At 39.5% G+C, this 19090-nt stretch overlaps 1 protein-coding gene across 3 annotated transcripts in view; it reads right to left on the minus strand.

The window, feature by feature from the left end:
* CDK14 (cyclin dependent kinase 14) overlaps window positions 1-19090 on the minus strand; it is a 543410-nt gene that overhangs the window by 226483 nt on the left and 297837 nt on the right. For all 3 annotated transcript variants that reach the window (XM_045003530.1, XM_045003531.1, XM_045003532.1), the window contains one exon: window positions 12111-12234. In XM_045003530.1, the coding sequence (XP_044859465.1) occupies window positions 12111-12234 (124 nt within the window). The remainder of the gene's footprint in view (window positions 1-12110; window positions 12235-19090) is intronic.

Raw genomic sequence — 19090 nt, forward strand, 5'->3', positions numbered from 1 at the left:
TCCTTGCACCTGCAGCAGAAAGTAGTGAGATTTGGGATAGTTCTTGGTTTCTGGGAGAGTTCATTCCACAGTGTCTGACCACTCCCGAGAAGTTTCTGTCTCCCACACAGATGAACTTAACTCTTATTGTTGAGAGTTCCACTGTGCCAGGGAGAGCTGTCAACCACTGTCTTCATCTTAGAGCTGTAAATGGTCTTTTAGGTATCCTGGGGCCAGGACATGGAGCACTTTGAAGATAAGGACTAAGACTTTAAACTTGATTTGAAATTCTATAGGAACCAGTGTAGAGAGTGGAAGAGAGGTGTGATGTGATCATGAAGCCTCTGTCGCTGAGGAGATGCACTGCAGTATTTTGTATCAGTTCGAGTTTACTAAGTACTGAAGATTTCATTCTGAGGTATGCTATATTGCTGTAGTCCAACCGAGAGGTGACAAAGGCATGATAAGTGAGGCCAGGTCTTTACCCACTAGGATGTGACAGTCTCCAAGCCAACCAGAGATAGCAGAAAGCATCACTCGCACCGTTGTGATGTCAGAGCTCAGTGTCTGTGAAGAACCCAAAAGTACACTCAGACTATGGACTGAACTGACCAATTGTGGATGTGAACCTTCAGTCAAAGACTGCACCGTGGCTGCAAACTCCTCAAAATACTTTCCTCTGAACACCCAGCATCACCTCTGCTCTGGTTCAGCTTCAGTCAGCTGTTCTTTATCCAAAAACTGATCTCATCCAAGTGCACAGGGTCATTTTGGCAGACCAGCAAAATGCCTGGACCATTACTGATAACTGGAATATTGATTATCATGGTTATGGCCAAAAGCAACTAAATCAGTAGGTCTTAGCAGGCCTCTGCAACAGCCTTAGCACATCTAAGCAAGAAGTCAGGAGGGGAGAGGGTTGATGGGGGAGCTGACCCTGTGTACTTCCTGATAAGATCTCAGTTGAAACTGCTGAGGTATATGTTTTGGAAAAAACAGGAAGCTTATCTATATCTGCCCTTTGGGATGTGTTTATCAGGGCCCTCAAGGCACGAGGACTCTGCAAAAACACATCTTTGTGGAGGTTTGAGGAGACCTCTTGCTTAAACTTTGAAGTTGTTTGGTTAACAAGTTTTTTTTATTGACATATTATTGTTACTCTAACCCAATAAATAAGCAGAGACACTTCAGGAACACAGATTAGGGTCCCCAACAGCAGCTGAAAGATGGGCCAATTGGATGGCTGTCGTTGCACCACTCAAAGACTGCTCCAGACTTCGGTAATTATTGATTACGTGTAAGTGCTTGAGACTAAAATAAAGTGCAGCTCTAACTGAACGCACTCTTGTACTGTACTGTTTGTGGCACCCACCTATCAGCCAGACAGCCATGTTTCCCCTGATTTATTTCCCGCCACCGCCTCACCAAGAGCAACAGTTACCAAGAGCTTTGGGTTTTAAGAACCACAGTAACACAAGCACTGGGCCACCTTGTTGTTAGTGGTGTGGTTATATATAGTGAAAGAAAGATAGAGCTGTTTGTAATTTGCATATTGCTATCACTTGAGTCCATGTCATCTAACCAGCTCACCTAGTGGTTATATGTAGATGCTGAAAAACCCCAGAAGGAATATCCTGGGGAAAGAAGCCACTCCCCAGGTGTAATCTCAGCCCAAGTCTGCCCAAATCAGAGGATAAAAAAGCATTTCCCTCGCTGCTCTGTTGCCCTGGAAAAGTACCTGACCAGCATGCCAACCTGTCCAAGCCTCTCTGGCCCTCTACCTGCACAGCCTTTACTGCCAGCAAGTTCACTCCCATCCCACAAGACACTGGGTTTTGGGGTCCTATCAACCAAGTTGGTTCCTCAATTGTGGCCTCCTTATTCCCCAGCTGGCTCTAGAGAATGGGGAATTCTCACTAACTTTTTTCAGTGCACAAGAGGCCACAGAATCACAGAAATGTAGAGCTGGAGGGGACCTTGAGAACTCTGCGCTAAGTCCAACCCCCTGCACTGAGACCATCCCTAACATGTGTTTCTTCAACCTGTTCTTAAAAATCTCCAATGATGGCGATTCCACAACTTCTCTTGGAAGCCTATTCCAGTGCTTAGCTACCCTATAGTTGGAAAGTTTTTCCTAATATCTAATTGAAATCTCCCTTGATGTACATTAAGCCAATTACTTCTTGTCCTACCTTCAGTGAACATGGAGAACAATTGATCACCGTTCTCTTTTTTGTGACAACCCTTAACATATCTGAAGACTTACCAGGTATCCCCCCTCAGTTTTATTCTTCTCATGACTCAACATGTCCAGTTTTTTTAATCTTTCCTTTTCTGGAAACTTTCATTTTGTTGTTGTTCTCTGGACTCTCTCCAATTTGTCCAAATCTTTTTTAAAGTGTGACACCCAGAACTGGATTCTATACTCCAGCTGAGGCCTCACCGATGCAGAGTGGAGTGGGAAAGTTATCACCCCTGCCTTATATAAGGCACCTAGTAACACACACCAGAACGATATTAGTCTTTTTCGCAACTGCATCACATTGTTGATTCATACTAAATTTGTGATCTACTATAACCTCCACCTCCTTTTCAGCAGTACTGCCACCTAGCCAGTTACTCCCCGTTTTGTAGTTATGCATTTGATTTTTCCTTCCAAAGTGTAGTATTTTGTACTTGTCTTTACTGAATTTCATCTTGTTGATTTCAGACCAATTCTCCAAGTTGTCAAGATCATTTTGAATTCTGATTCTGTCCTCCAAAGTGCTTATAACCCCTCCCAGTGTGGTGTCACCCACAAATGTTATAACCACACTCGCCATTCCATTATCCAAGTCACTAATGAAAATGCTAAAAAGTACTGGATCTAGGACTGACCCCTGTAGGACCCCACTTGTATGCTCTCCCAGTTGACAGCGAATCATAACTACATGAGTACAGTCTTTCAACCTGTTTTGTACCCACCTTATAGTAATTTCATCTGCACCACACTTCCCCAGTTTTGCTTATAAGAATGTCATGTTGGGACTGTGTAAAAAGCCTTACTAAAATTAAGATATATCACATCTACTACTTCCCCCTATCCACTAGACCAGTAACCCTGTCAAAGAAGAAAATTAAGATTGTTTGAAATGATCTGACAAATCCATGTTGACTATTACTTATAACCCTCTAGGTGCTTATAAACTGATTGGTTAATAATTTTTTCCAGTATCTTTCCAGGCTGACTGGGCTATAATTTCTCAAGTCCTCTTTGTTCTCCTTTTTAAAGATAGGTACTATGTTTGCTCTTTCTCAGTACTCTGGGACCTCACTCATCCTTCATGAGCTCTCAAAGATAAATCGCTAATGTTTCTGAGATCGCTTCAGCTAGCTCCTTAAGAACACTAGGTTGAACTGCATCAGGCCCTGACAACTTGAATACATCTAATTTATTTAAATATTCCTTACCCGGTTTTTCCTACTTTGGCTTGTGTTCCTTCCCTCTTGTTAATATTAATTGTGTTAAATATCCAGTCATAATTTACCTTTGTAGCAAAGACTGAAGCAAAACAGACATTAAACACCTCAGTGAGATGCCTGCTTCCACTCCCCGCCCTGGAATAACCCACAATGAGGAGAAAGCAGGGTTGGTGCAACCATTTAGGCAACCTAGGCGGTCGCCTAGGGCACTGGCATTTGGGGGGGCGCCATTTTCTTCGGCAGCGACCGTGGCAGCCGGATCTTCGGCTGCCCAGGTCGCCGCTGGCATTTAGGGGGAGGGAGCTGGGGCAGGGGAGCGCGGGGAGAGCCGCCTGCAGCAAGTAAGGGGGGGGCGCGGCACGCAGGGGAATTCCCCACCCCAGCTCACCCCTGCCCCGCCTCCTCCCTGAGAATGCTGTGGCCGCTTCACTTCTCCCGCCTCCCAGGCTTGCGGCACCTAAGCTGATTGGCGCCGCAAGCCGGAGGCAGGAGAAGTGAAGCAGCCACAGCGTGCTCGAGGAGGAGGCTGGAGAAGTGAAGCTGCCACAGCATGCTTGGGGAGGAGGCAGGGCAGGGGTGAGCTGCTTTACTTCTCCCGCCTCCCAGGCCTGCGGCGCCAATCAGCTTAGGCACCGCAAGCCTGGGAGGCGGGAGAAGTGAAGCAGCAACGGCATGCTCAGGGTGCTTGTGCGCAGAGCAATGGTGAGCTGGGGCGGAGGGGTGCCTCAGGGCGGAGAGTGGGGAGCTGCCGCAAGGGGGGCGCCTCTGGGCGAGGGTGCAGGGGGGCGCAAGGTGGAAATTTCGTCTAGGGCGCGAAACATCCTTGCACCAGCCCTGGGAGAAAAAGGCACTATAATTCATGCATATGTTGTCCTTCCTCCCCCACCCAATCATCATCATCATCATTATCTAACAAAAATTCAACACAACATGTAGGTTGACGATACTTATTCTTCCACAGGAATTGTGATAGATGCAAAGAGGAGAAGTGAAATATTGTTGAAGAAACATAACGGGGGGGGTTGGGGGGAGGAAAGAGAAGAACCCTCAGAGTTGTCATAATTCTAAGCACAGAGATCATAAGCAATCCTTTGGACACTGATGCTATTGCACACGCTCAGTGGAACTCAGCAAAACAACCTTATTGTCTCTATATCGTCGACCACCAAATGTAACAGGTTCTTGGGCACCAGGATGATCTCTTGTATCAATATCTTAACAAACTGATCCTCTGTGGGCCATTGACACAGTAAAGCATAACAGCCTATGGTGTCTATGCACATTTACAGAATCCATTATCTGGGGATCATATACGATTTCCAGTAAAGACAAATTCCTTCTGGGAATGTTTATGGAGAAGAAAAAAACTATTTTCTTAGGTTAAATAACATAGCTTCTCATTTTAACAGTAAACTAGATGGTACTATGGTCCCTTGTGACATTTTTAAGCACATGCTCTCCACAATAAAAATCTCTATGAAAATTCACAAAAACATTCTTGGTCTATGTACAGCATCCAGTTTTTAAACCACTTCTCCACTGAGTATAACTCTCACATACCCCAAACCTTTTCGCTCATGCTATCTATTATTAATCAACCTCTATGTCTTTAAGGATGTTCTCAAGGTTTAATCATATTTATTTGAAAACGTTTCTTTTATTGATCATTAATAAACCCCTGAAAACTTAAAACAGGACCTCCTCCAGGCAGATGACCCAGGCCCCCTACAGGTTCCCATACATCTTCACAGACCCTGAGGGACTCAAAGGGTTTGAGTGAAAAATTTCTGGGGAAATTTCACCTCCCAATGAAGAATTCAGGAAAATTTCCATGAAGATCTCCTTGTGCAGATTTTCTCCCCCAAAATCCACTCCCACAGAAGACAATGATCAGTCCCTAGAACTTCAGGGATAAATACTGAGTTTCTGACCACCAATACTCATACTCTTTGGAGTAATCACACATAGCTGGGACCTCTCAAGAGGACTGTTCAAAGCTGACATTTCTGTGATCTTTCAAATGTAAGAAAAGAGCATGGAACTTTAAACAAAATCTCCATTTAATACATAATCTCAAAAATCCACAGCACTAGATATTTCTCTATCTTTGACAATTACAATAAAGCCGGCAATATTTTATTGTTCTTGTCCATGTTTCCTATTTCAATATTGTATTTTGTATTTGTATTTTACAGTCCCTCTTTCTCAAATGCTTAGATGTTCATCGCCACACACTATCTTGTAGACAAAAATAATAATAATCAGCTGTTGTGCCTGCAGCCAGGGCCTAAAATAACTTGTAAAAGTCAGTGTACATACTAAAGAGAATGAAGTGTCAATTACAAGCAGTGACTACACAGCAGGCATCTGTGCTCTACAGTAATCGCACAATCCAAAATACAGCCCACGCTTCAGGAGTCTCCAACTTCTCTCATCTATAGGTCTCTTCATCAGAATCTTATCAGCACAAGTAATTGCTGTTCCCTGGCGCTGCATGTCTAAAAGGAAAAAGACAGCCAGGAAAGCTGGTCCCAGGGAAGCTTCATCAGCCAGCAAACACCTGAAATCCAATTCCTGGTGGCACAGGTATATCAATCTATTGGTATAGTAGGACAACAGCCCCACTAATATTTTGGCTAATTTCTCCCACAACCACACAAATTGATAAAGTTATTTGATTCCAAGCTAAAGCTAAACTTTCACTGTTTTCTACCCACATGCTGGATGGGATTTTCAGTACACTGACAGCTGAGGGCTGCGTGCCTATTCTCAAGGGCTCTGTGCATGCTTTTAATTTTTCATTGGGAAGTTTTACATTCCTACATATTTTGGGGCATACTGGTATAGATTCTTTCCTCATTTTAACCACTTTTACACTTATAACACCATTTACTTCCCAAGTTACTCCTGATTTACACCAACAACTAGGAGAAGAATCATAAGGATTGCCTACACCTTTAATAAAAATAATATTAGTAAATAATAGCTTTTAAAAATTGAGAGCTCTGTATACTGTAATTTAAGTCAGTATGTAACTGGCACAGATGTGATTTGGTTTAAGGTTACAGAACACATTTTCCCTGTAATACCCCAACCCCGCATCTGGATCTTTGCTTTCTAGCTGACAGAGTAGGACCAAACATACAATATGAAACTATTAGGGCTCTAATCAGCTGAACAGCAGATACTATGGTAATAGGCATGGTAAGAAAACCTTGATAGATTAGTTGAATTAGTCACTTGAAATCTAGGAATCAGATTTTCAAAAGTGCTCAGAATTGCCTAATTCTCCTCACATTGAAGTCAATTCAGAGGCAGTGTTTGCCCAATGCTGAGCACTTTTGAAAAACCCACCCTATATCTTCTACATGAAAACTGAACAAGAAAGTATCTGCAATACTTCAATCCTTATTTCCTTCAAAAGTCTCTGAAACACTGTTTTCTAGTGAAAAATCTATGAGGAGACACTTTCCTACATTAATTTGAAACTTAATGGTAACTGACATGATATCATTATTGTTATGTTGCTCTAATATACAGCAAAAGTGAAGGGTTTCATTAAGTGTCCATATAATAAACTATATAGATCATGCACTTACTGACTAAGCAAAAAATCTGATCATATGTACTTCTGGAGGGGAAAGTATGCCATTTTTAGGGTTATATCTTCTAGTATGTGCTTCTATGAGATAATGCACAATCATTTGACACCGTCTATAGTTAAGATAAATATGTTTATTCTGAGAAATACTGCAGCTTTCAAAACTTCTGCAGAATGACAGCACCAAACAAATCAGTTTTTCAACACACCAAAAGCAGTCCTGTGCAAAGGCTAAACAAACGTATCTGCAAATACAGGCGGCTTAAGATCTACAAATAGCTGAGTGAAGAAATTGTGAACTGAGGCCAAAGGAAATTAGCCAGGAAGTTTCACTTCTTTGTATGGTGGGTAGCTTAAAACAAATGGCTGTATTCTTTTCAATTTGTAATTGAAAATAGCTCTATTCATTAAAGGTTTAGCACCTTGCCTCTACTTAGACACAGTTTGGAAAAAAAAAACTTTAAATCAAATTCTCACACAAGATCAAAATTAATTCTTGCTCTTATTTAATCATTTCACAGGGAGAACTCCTAGCATATTTTAATTTTCCCTCGAATGTACATTAGATTTAGATCAGAAAGAAAAAGAGTGGAGTTTTCTTCTTGTCTACTTTGTGTAGCAACAATTATTCTAGACATATTCTTCCATCTCATACAATGTCATGAAAGCAATTTTTCTACTTTATCAATTTTTAATTTGATACAGTCTCTGGTCTGTTCTCCCTTTTCCTTTGACTGCTGGGTCTCTCTTCTCATAAATGCTCTTTCAATAGGCACAATAAAAAAGCAAACCTCCCTTGGTTACTTCTTTGCTTTGAAGAATGACACACACATAAGAGTATCAACATCTGGGAACTCTCTACAGTTTAAAAAAAAAAAAGGGTTGTGCCTACAGTTACTCAAAGATTCCATCTCAGCTGCAATGTGATGCACTAGCAAGCATGAGTGCTTTTCCTTCAGCATGTTTATCCAAGAACAATGATCTACCAAAGCCAACTTCTGAGTATTTGATATCTTAGGCTGAGGGAATAACATAAAACTGAGACTGAATTAAAAACTAGGGCTGCACTGTTGATTTTTGTAAACTTATGAAACCAAACTATGAAGGTCTTCTCTTCTGGGACTGAAAGGCCGTTAGTCTAAGATTTTATATTTATTGCACTGGCAAAGTCAATCCTGTCTCTGACACAAGCTCATTTCTCCTCGACTTCTCTCTCTCTCTCTCTCTCTCTCTTTTTTTTAAAGATAGAAGAGGCACCCTAATGTACTGTCATTAATCCCAAATATAATTTACACAAATTTCCCTCCCAAGAACCTTCTAGAGAAGAAGTAGCCTGCGGGAGGTAGAGCTCCAACAGCAAAAAGGTTTCATTTTATGTCTTTGGTAGAAGAGTGTCATTTATTTTGTATAATTGCATAGTATTATAAAAAGAGAGGGATATTTGTCTTCTCATTTCCCATGCCGACAGTGAAAGGGGTCATGACCCTCCAGCTCTTTACCTCATAGTTTTTAATTTTTCATCTTGATTTTCTGGAGGGAAATGTAACCCGTCTGGTTTTCCATTTCACAAGGTCATGAGCGGTGAGGGAAAAAATAACTTGGAAAAATACAGACTTATAATCTTCTCTCAGTATGTCAGTTATAGAGGATTCCATAGATTTTTTTGGTTAATCAAGACAAACATAAGGGATTAAAAATTCTCCCTGACACCATCATACTGCAACAGAAAGAGGGACGCTGAATATTAAGGGCTTTTTCTTTTACGTATACTATTGATACCTGTTCTTCATTTACGGACTGTGCACTTTCAAAGTAACACTGTATTCAAAGCCTTACATGCGAGCCTAGATTTCTTGTCAACACAAAGAGGTGAAACGCTGGCCCCCTGAAGTCAATGGAAGTTTTGCTGTGGATTGCACTGGGGCCAGGATCTCACCAGAAATATGTATTTGGGCATTTCCTTACCTGAGGGGGTGAAGGCTAGTAACACAGTGAAAACAGGGAATGTCTCATCTACTCTTCTACTCAGCGCAAACCACGACATCAGACAATGTAACCTAGAAGTGCTCAAGTGGCCTGCCAGAAACTGGGAAGTATCTCTTGTGATTTTGTGTTTCCAGTTCAATGAGGTACTTATCAGAGGTGGTGAATTTTCTAATTTTTGATAACCTATTTGCTTGCTCTCTACCCCAAGGGGGAGGGTGTAATCTAGACCCAGTCTAGTGTATGCAAGGGGAAATTACAGGCTATTGCAGAATTCAGCAAACATTGCTGACACTTTTTTAAAATGTCCATAATTTTCTCCTATCCCTGATATTTAGGAAGGGTTTTGGAGGATTATGTTCTGTGTGTTATAATGAGACACATATAGTCAGTTCACGCCAACTATTCTGGCAGATCTATGCCTGTCAAACTGGACAAGTAGGATGTGCAGTGACTTCATAAACAGAAAAGGATTTCATTAGGCTCAGCTAAAACTTCAGCTGATTCCCACCAGCCATGAGCTGAAACAATTTTTACATCTCTTATAATTTTTCATTTTTATTTAACCCCCTCCCCCGAACTAACAAAGATTCTTTTCAGATGAGAACTATATATTATTTATTTGTATTACAGACAACATCATAGACCAGGACACTATTGTGCTAGGCACTGTACAAAGATATATGAAAGGCAGCCTTGCTCCATGGAGCTCATAATCAAAGTAATAACTACAAAGCCAGAAGTTTGAAACTACAGCTGGGTTTCCTATTGTCACATCTAAAAAATGTATTAAATTTGCCAAAAAAAGTATTGTTCAGGATATCAAAACTATTTGTGAATTTAAGTCAAATTCAGTAAATAGTTTTAGTAAAAAAAAAAAGTTTTAAAATTTCAGAAATGTCAGAATTTTTCATTCAGCCAGAACAATATATTTGTCATTTTTCATTTTGCAAAGAAAAACAAAACACCATACTTTTAGTTCAAAACTAACCAAATTTTTTTCTGATTTTCAGTTTGGCTTCCGAACCAATAAATCAGCTATTTTGTCAACTCTACTCTTGAGGTGTTTAGATTCTTATAAGACTATAACTCAAGTTACTTTCATATCATCCTAGGATCTTTATTTATTTAACTGATATGGCAAAACGAGCGATTTCAACCAAGAAAATAAGTCACCTCAAACTGTATATATTTCATCAGAGCACTAATCTGCAAGCATAAATACCTAATGATACCCCTATGTTTCATGAATTTCTCTAAGAAATGGAATTCTACAATATATCATCCCGGAGAGCAGAAGTCTTTGAATTTTCTTTATAAAAAACATTTCTTGTTCAACTCTTGTAGCATCTTCCAAGTATTAAAAAATAGCAACAGAAAATGGTGAGTAAGGCTATACATGACTGGTTTCAGATATTGTTTCTTTAAGCTGCTTCACAATCTACAGACTAATCAAATTTACACGAACTGTGATCATCATATGAAGCTGGATTTCTCCCCCCAGCACATTAAGCGCACACACAGCTGTTACTCACAGTAACTTTAATTACAGACAAAATCACCACTAAATTACTAGTGAAATTGTCAATTAGCATGCAAGGCACACTCACTACACTTGATAAATAGAATGGGAAGCCCAGAGTATAGGATGGGGTTTTTTTTGTTTGTTTAAAAAAACAAAGGCACCTCAAGAAGCTGTTAGGCCACATTCTCATCTGGCATAAGCTGATGTAGTACCACTGAAATGGACAGAGTTATGCTGATTTTCATTAGCTGAGAATCTGGTCCAGAGTAAGATGCTGAACTACTCAAGCACTTTGTCAGCATTTGGAAGCTTACACTTGATAAGCCAAAGTGTTTTTTTAAAGTCACCAAGACTTGGTCTACACTAGGAACTTATGTTGGTATAACTACATCACTCAGGGGTATAGAAAATCCATACCCCTGAGCAACGTAGTTATACGAACCTAACCCATGGGATAGAGAGCACTGTGTCTACATGTGGACTTCTCCTGTCAACACAGCTACCTCCTCCGAGGAAAGTGGAGTACCTACACTGACAGGAGAAGCTCTCCCAGCAGCGAAGGTAGCATCTTCACTAAGGGTACATCTATACTACCCACCGGATCGGCGGGTAGCAATCTCTCTATCGGGGATCGATTTATCACGTCTCATCTAGATCCAGTCAACTCCGGAACTCCACCATGGCGAGAGGCGGAAGCAGAGTTGACAGGGGAGCTGTGGCCATCGATCCCGCGCATGAGGATGGGAGGTAAGTCGAAATAAGATGCATCGACTTCAGCTACACTATTCCCGTAGCTGAAGTCGCGTACCTTACATCGACCCCCACCAGTGTACACCAGCCCTGAGTGCAGCTGCGCTGCTGTAAGTGTAGACAAACCCCAAGTAAAGCATTACCATTTTCCACATCCACACTGGCACTATCCTTTAGAGGAAGAGGCACTGCTACAATAACTGCTAGAAAAGGAGGGTTTTCAAGGAAGTGTTGAGAAGGGACATCCTTACAAGGAAGGGGTGAACAATGTCTCATTCCTCGATGCTTTACAAAGAGTCGCCCGACAAGGGATCAACAATGGATACTGAAATCAGTCCATATAATCCTTGTTTCTTCTAATCATCAGGAAGAACATTACTGATTTCTTATTTCCTCAAGCCTCATTCAATCATTGGTCATTTTATGAAAGTTAAATCTTATTTCCAGATCTTTATGTCCCCAGGACTACACACACAAATGATTGTCCATTATACAGGACCTGTACATCCTTAGGCCTTTTCAAAGGTTCTCTTCTAAATCCTAAGTCTTGAGTTATGGAGATAATGCAAACAGAACTACGTTCAGAGTTATCATCCCTTTCTAGTAGAATTTGGAGTATTTATTTATTTTCCACTCACTCCTTTTAATCAAGTATTATGTCAACCATAATCAATTTCTTAGCTCTGGAGAAAAAATTACAATTATCTGCAATAAAGTAGGTGTGTCTAAGGAACAGGAAAATCAATGAAACCATCTGTCTGACATTCCCACAACATTATAAAATAGGCTTTTAATTAACTGCTTTCCTACCAAAGTCTGCCAGCTTTAATTCCCCCGTGTCACTGATCAGAAGGTTCTGTGGTTTCAGGTCCCTGTGCAAAATGTAACGCTGGTGGATGTAAGACAGTCCTCGCAGCAACTGAAATAAAAATAACTGAAAAAGAAGGGGACAAAAAAAATGACCTCTGTTAATATTTGTATGTAATGAGCCAGATTTCTACACAATCTGCAGGGCATTTGTATTTTATGGTAACAATTTCTCATGGCTCCATCATCATATAATTGCCTCCCACTCCAATTTTTTTAAACGGTTTTAAATGTAAAAAATAAGGAATCTATTTTGCAGAAAACTATCTCCAATGCACAAACCCCACCATATCACACATTGAATTTACCTAATTTAAAACAACACAAGAACAATACAACTACAAGCAGAATGCTCAGTTTCTACCAAATTCTAATTATATTCCATTTATCCATGATGTTTGTCCATCGTTGTCGATGAGGACCTTGACATCTCATTTATCCATATGGCCTTAGTGATTAGCTGATAGCCTGGAGACAGATGTGTATCTGTACTAATTATAGGAAACAATAATATAGGGTGGTGGTGGGGAGACAGGGCCAGGGAATGGGATAGGGGAGCTAAAACAAACAAAATATTAAGGGTATAAACAACGATCTCTGCTTGTCCAAAATGATTTGCAAAGATGATGCAGATAGGGTTTCCTCCCAAAAGTTTTATAGGAGTTGGCTGAGTTTTTTATTTAAAAAAACAATAACAGTTTTCATTGAAATTGAGGCTATTTTCCACACACTAAAAGGTCTTTAAGGTAGGTTGAATTTGACACTCCTTGCCAGCCCTTTTAAATGTCCACCAGACTCTACAAATGCTTTAGAGTGTTTAGCTTTCCTTTTGTGCAGTTGTGCAATTTGCTCTTATGAAAAAGAGCTAGATAACTTTTTTTCAGATTTTCATGACTCTTCTGATAGGCACTGCCACTAAAGGATGGCAAATCTTACCCCTTGTATTAAGAAACATCTGTTTTGTTGAATACTGATTTCACAGAGGTTGTCTATGCATGCACTTTTTAAAAAAAGCTCTGTTTGCTTGTACATAGGTGCTTCCTGGTATTATAATTATTAGAAGAAATATTCTGCTTCCCATAAGGAAACAGCGCAGTCACCTCTATTTTAGATGTGTGAGATCATGGAAAAATTACTCTTTACCTATTAGTCAAGTACCTGGCAAATAAAGATGCCCTCCTGCAAGCCTTAGGGATCCATACCACCAAATCCAAAGATTTGGAAAAAGTCAACATAGGCACATTAATAGTCACTAATTAGCTAGCAACACAACCCTTACATTTATTTAAAGACTATTCAAATGAGAAAACATAATAAATGAGGTTATGAAATCTGATTATAGAAGAGAATAAAGTCTGACATGAAAGGAACAGAAATGTCACATTACTCAAGTTGAAACATATTTAATTACATTCCATTTTCCCCCCCAAGTGCAGACACAATATACTGTATGTTTTGCTATTTAGTCAGGGCACAAAGAGCCATATCAATCAGCTTCTTGCCCAGGTTCAGCTTAACAATGTGCTGAGGAAACATAAGAGCAGTATACTGTAAAGAAAGAAAAGAAAAGAAAAGAAAAGAAAAGAAAAGAAAAGAAAAGAAAAGAAAAGAAAAGGTGATAAGTAACATACGAATTCCTTTGTGAATTGTAGTGAGCATGGAATTTGTGGTACATAAAAACTATTTTTAGAGCAGGAAATAAAATTGGCTTTCATTATGGCCTTAGAATTTAGATTATGTATTATCAAATGGTTTCCCAATAATTTTTTATAGAAAAATATGAAATAGGGCCAGTTTGCTCAATCATCCAAGAGGTATTTGACCACAAAGATGGATTTTAAGTGTGCAAAGAAACCACAAGCATTTCAGATTATTAGAGCACTATGATATGAGAATTGATAAATAACACTTTAGTTAAACTGCCTTTAAGGCTATAGATCAAAATGATCTTATGTGCTATGTCCAAGTAGGAAAACAAAACAATACAATTTTACAATGAACTAAAAATAATGAATGACAGGATCTCTGAGAACAGAGTTGGAAACAAAAACTCTTAGCTTTATTCAGCCATCAAACATGTAGTTTTCATGATAACTTCTGGGATGAAGCTAATTAATTTTCTTGCTTTAGTTACTATGATCTTAATTGTCCTCTACCATGGGTGGAGGGGAAAAAACAGTGGGAGAAAAAAAGCCCACTAGAAACTTGATAAGGTGAACCATGTTGCATTTTTTCCCTTCTTTCCTGAAGGGAAGAGTTTTGTAATCTTGGCCTGAGGAAAGATTTCAAAATGGAGCCCTAGAAACAGAAAACCAGTTGTATCATGGAAAATTGGCAGCAAAGCTTCACCCCATGCCTTTATGCCACTGGCCCTTTCCACATCCTTCTGAACACATCTGCACAAGACCCCCACCCAGGGGGAGCAAAAGCCCTGATGTGGAGTTAATGCCACCTGGATAACCATTAACTCCCACCTAAATTTCTGATCAGATATCAACTAGGTTGAAGACAATGGGAAGATTGCAGATCTCAGCTGCCTCCACAGCACTGGTCCCTGCTTCCAGACCCCACAGATGAAGTTTATTGGGTCCAGAGTACATGCTCATGGGAGGGGTAGAGGCTGGACAGGTTGATGTGGAAGAAGTTTGCTGTACAGGAGGTGCAGGAATGCACATCATCCCTCTCCAGACCCACACAGACTCCCCAGACAAGACAGTATAACATGAGGCTCCATTACCTTTTCCACAGATCATCTCTTGGTGGGGGGAGGAGCCCAAGCAGACTCGGGCCTTGCAATGCCTCAGGAGACTACCAGAGGCCAGAGCTGATGCAGATGCACAAAGGATTTGCCAGGTTTACAGGCTAGCCCTGCAGTCCTTTCTACGAGGATGGGAGGTCTTTCTCTGGATGAGATGACATGGAGGGATCTGTATCAGAGCCCCCTTCTGTGTGTTTTACTGCAGGAGGGGATGATCTTGCCTTGAATGTGTATGCAGAGAGCTATATAGAAGCTTTCATTTCACAGAACACACACACAGGTCCAAATCCTAGCCTCACTTTATCCACAGCATGGGAGTTCACATGGAGCCGAGCAGCTAAGATGGACCTTGTACTCAATGGACAAAGATTAGAGTATGGCTGGATTAATGTGCAGATCTGTACCAGAATGTCTTGTCTTGAATCATAATGCAGCATTAGCAGAGTTGACTTGACTTACACACACAGAGCATAAGCTTTATCTTCCTTGATAACATAGATGCTACTAATGTGATGCCTATCAAAAAGTGTACCTGTGGTGTATTACTTAATCATTTTAATTCTCCTTTGTGTATTTAACGTAAATCAATCCATATTCAGTCTTAATAGGCGATCAAATCTAAAAATACCAGTAATGAAACCCAAGATGCCTCATGTTTGAAACCAGTCTATTTCTCCCATGATCCAGAGGATACTGTAACTTCGGATAAATTTTTGGTTAATTAGGCGGGTGAGTGGAAGGGGGCAGCACGTACAACAGTCTCATATAGCTAGTAAAATAAACATGACCATATGTCATACTTGGTTAGTTGGTTTTTTTTAAAATAAAACATTAAGATAATGTTAAAAAATTCTATTTGATCATATGAATTGCCATTAAGCGGAAGCAATGACAAATATCTCTGTGCGACCTCTGTTAGCATGTCCAAAGCTGATCAAGTGCAATCTCTCTTACCACTATAGGTTTGTTATTCTTTTCTTCCCCCCACCATGATAATAACCATGAGATAAAATGTAACATTTCATTTCTAACAGTATCCTGGAGATGTATTGTGCTTTTTTAGGTCAAAGCTTTGTAGGCTCTCATCTCAACAGTCAGGAGAAGAAACTTCAGGAACAAAGTGTTGACTTGACACGGACTTGCATCCCAAAGAACAAAGGATTTTATCTGACTAAAAATATTAGCCAGAGTTAGCATGATCTCCACTATCATAATAAGCTTTATTTCAGTAAAAACTGGCCCTGTCTTAATTTCCCAGAACCTCTTGGACAGGCTTCTCTAAAAAGCAGGGTTTAAAGATATTCTTATCAAAAACACATTCTTAGAGGCTTAGAGCCTGCTCTTGCATTCCTTACACATAGAAAAAGTCCCACTGAAGTCAATTTCACACAGAAATATTCAACAATGTACCTACTGGAATGAAAATCTCATTCAGATTCTAAAAATATACAGAAATTCACACTTGCAGAACTGTAGTGAAAACAGCTCAGAAAGTGTTAACTAGCCAAGTTCTATATTTGATTTTTTTCTCATCAGTACATCTCCTACCTACATGCTAAAGTAATTTGTAATGAAGGACAGTGTGCATAATTAACTGAGCTTGATGATACTCCTTTCTGATCAGTTAATATAACGTGGTGACTTAGTAGCTGATGTTCAATAGGTGAAAGAGTCTTTTAATTTCCTTTTCCAGAACCATTGAGATTAAAAACTCTCCCTTCTACCTTTCATCTCACTGATGCACTTGCATGCTGAGATAGTTCAAGAGCGACTCGTATTGTAATACATAATCAGTTCTAAGAACACTATTTCTGAGGATGTATTTTTTTCTTTTCATCTTGACTATATTTTTTTATTTTAGCTGAAGCATAAATGTATCAAAATATATATGTTCATTGAATGTTTTTGCATATATTTCTCCAGTCTCACAACATATTATAGAAACTTCATGAAACTCGCATGTTTCTTAATACATTAATAAAGGTTTTGCATTTAATGTTCACATTTGTGCATGGGATTAAATCATTACTGTCTTAAGTGGCAAAGCTAACAGAAAGTAGAGTGAAATCCTGATGACACAGTTAATGTCTGATCACTAGGAAGTCTCATTTAAAAATCAATTCTCAATGCTATCTGTAAAAGACTACCTTAATTTGGCATGACATTATTCTATCTGTTGTACACCTGCTTGTTCTCTGAATGAGGAATGAAAAACAGCAACTTCAACCATATTACACTACACATCTTCCTATTTGGCATATCTATTAAAATATTTACACCAACAGCACCACTAATTTCAGTGAATGTGACAGATATTTCACGAGTAATATACTAGTTTTAATTTGTTCCAAAACCTGATCTGGGAAAATAAGAAGAGCAATCATTACACGTAATTTTAATGTAAAAACAACTTTTGAGCCAAACTATGGTGACTCAATAGGATAAGTAAGACAAGATATATTCTCATCTAGATGCATGAGGCAAACACATCATCACCCGACACTTTGTCATGGTTTAGTCATCTAAACTCCTGTTCATCTAGATGATGAAGTACCATGGAAGTTTCTATAAAAGTGCCAAAATTCTGGACACTTTCTGATTGCTACTGCTTGTCAATCATCCTGACAGGGGGCAACCCCTCAATTCTGAATTGGTGGAGCCAGAGTAAAGATGGTTTCTTTTTTCTCTCTCACCTGCTGATCATTTTTTCCAGAGTAAATAAATAATATAACACAACGTGATAAACACACACTATTTAGGACACTCCCTCACTGTTATGTTTTAATAATGAATACATATTTTAACTCAGTATTATTAACCAAGGGCAGTTTCTGTGTAGTAACAGCCACCGGGCATGGCTGTATTATTGGATTATCTTCAGAAGTCATATTTCAAAGATAAGAAGCCACATTTGGTTAAACATAGAAGAGGTTTGCTAACTACTCCTATGTTCTGTGCTCCAGATTATTCTAAAGGAGAAATCAGTTCACTTATTCCTTTTGCAAATATAAATATTTATAAGACAAATACCCTAAGGCTTTGATTCGGGTTGTTAATTTCCAGATTGGTCATTAGTTCCTGAAATTATCCATTTGTCAAGAATAGATATTACTTTAAAAACTATAACCATTAGTTAAGGGATAATGTTCATGACAGAGGAGTATGGGAGGCAATAATGAATTCTGCAAGTGACGATTAAGCGACAGCATGAAGATGAGATTTTTTTTAATAAGAGCACACACCATTTATTGTACATATATTTCAACATTCTCAGCATTATTCTGTACTTCCTTTTTTGGAGGCCAGTAGTATAAGCCTACTTTTAATATATTCATAATCTTATTATTTGGGATTTGTACTCATACAGATTCCACTGCACGGTTCTCTCCACTCAAATTTTTATCTCATTAGATTCTATACAATCTTTCAGTTATATTTCTCACTTACTATCTCTATAATCTAATCTATTCTTCCTGAATAGTTACACACACAAATATTACAGTATCCCACAGAATTTTGTCTTTCCTCCATATTTCACTTATACTTATTACTTCAAAGCCCTCCCTCACATTCCAGTTCACCTATTTTTGTATTTTAAAAATAAAACCAGATGCAGTTTTCTTGCTGCAGCCTGAATCCTGCGATCTTTTGCAGAGTTTAGGTTGCTGTCCTGGGAAACAGGAGATCTTAATTCAATTCTCCGCTTTGCCACAGACTCAGTTGCCCTCTCCCTGTGCTCAGTCCCCCAAGGATGTTGTGAAAATAAAATAAATTTGTGGTGCTCATATAACATGGTGATGACAGAGACAGACAGGAATGTAAACCAGGCTAGTTTCAGATACTAGATGCAGTCTTAATGGATTACTGGGGGCAGACTGGGTCTCCCTGCACCTAAAGCTCTTCATTGGAGCACTGATGCTCTGCATTTGTCCAAAATGCTGTGGAGAGAAAAGCTGCACAGGAGAAGGAAGAAGTCAGAGCCGTGGTATTAGATGGTGGAGGGAGTGAGCTGCTCCTTCCATCCCTTTTCAATCAAACGAGGTCCTATCAGCCTGCCTGTTTTGTCATGCTGGATATTTTTTGGATGGGGAAGGGGGAAGCAGGTTGATTTAATGTGACCCTCTTGTCCCATCACTTGGTGGATCGTCTCAAGGAGCCTGCCTGC

This window comes from Mauremys mutica, chromosome 2 (assembly GCF_020497125.1).
Source record: "Mauremys mutica isolate MM-2020 ecotype Southern chromosome 2, ASM2049712v1, whole genome shotgun sequence".
NCBI lineage: Eukaryota > Metazoa > Chordata > Testudines > Geoemydidae > Mauremys > Mauremys mutica.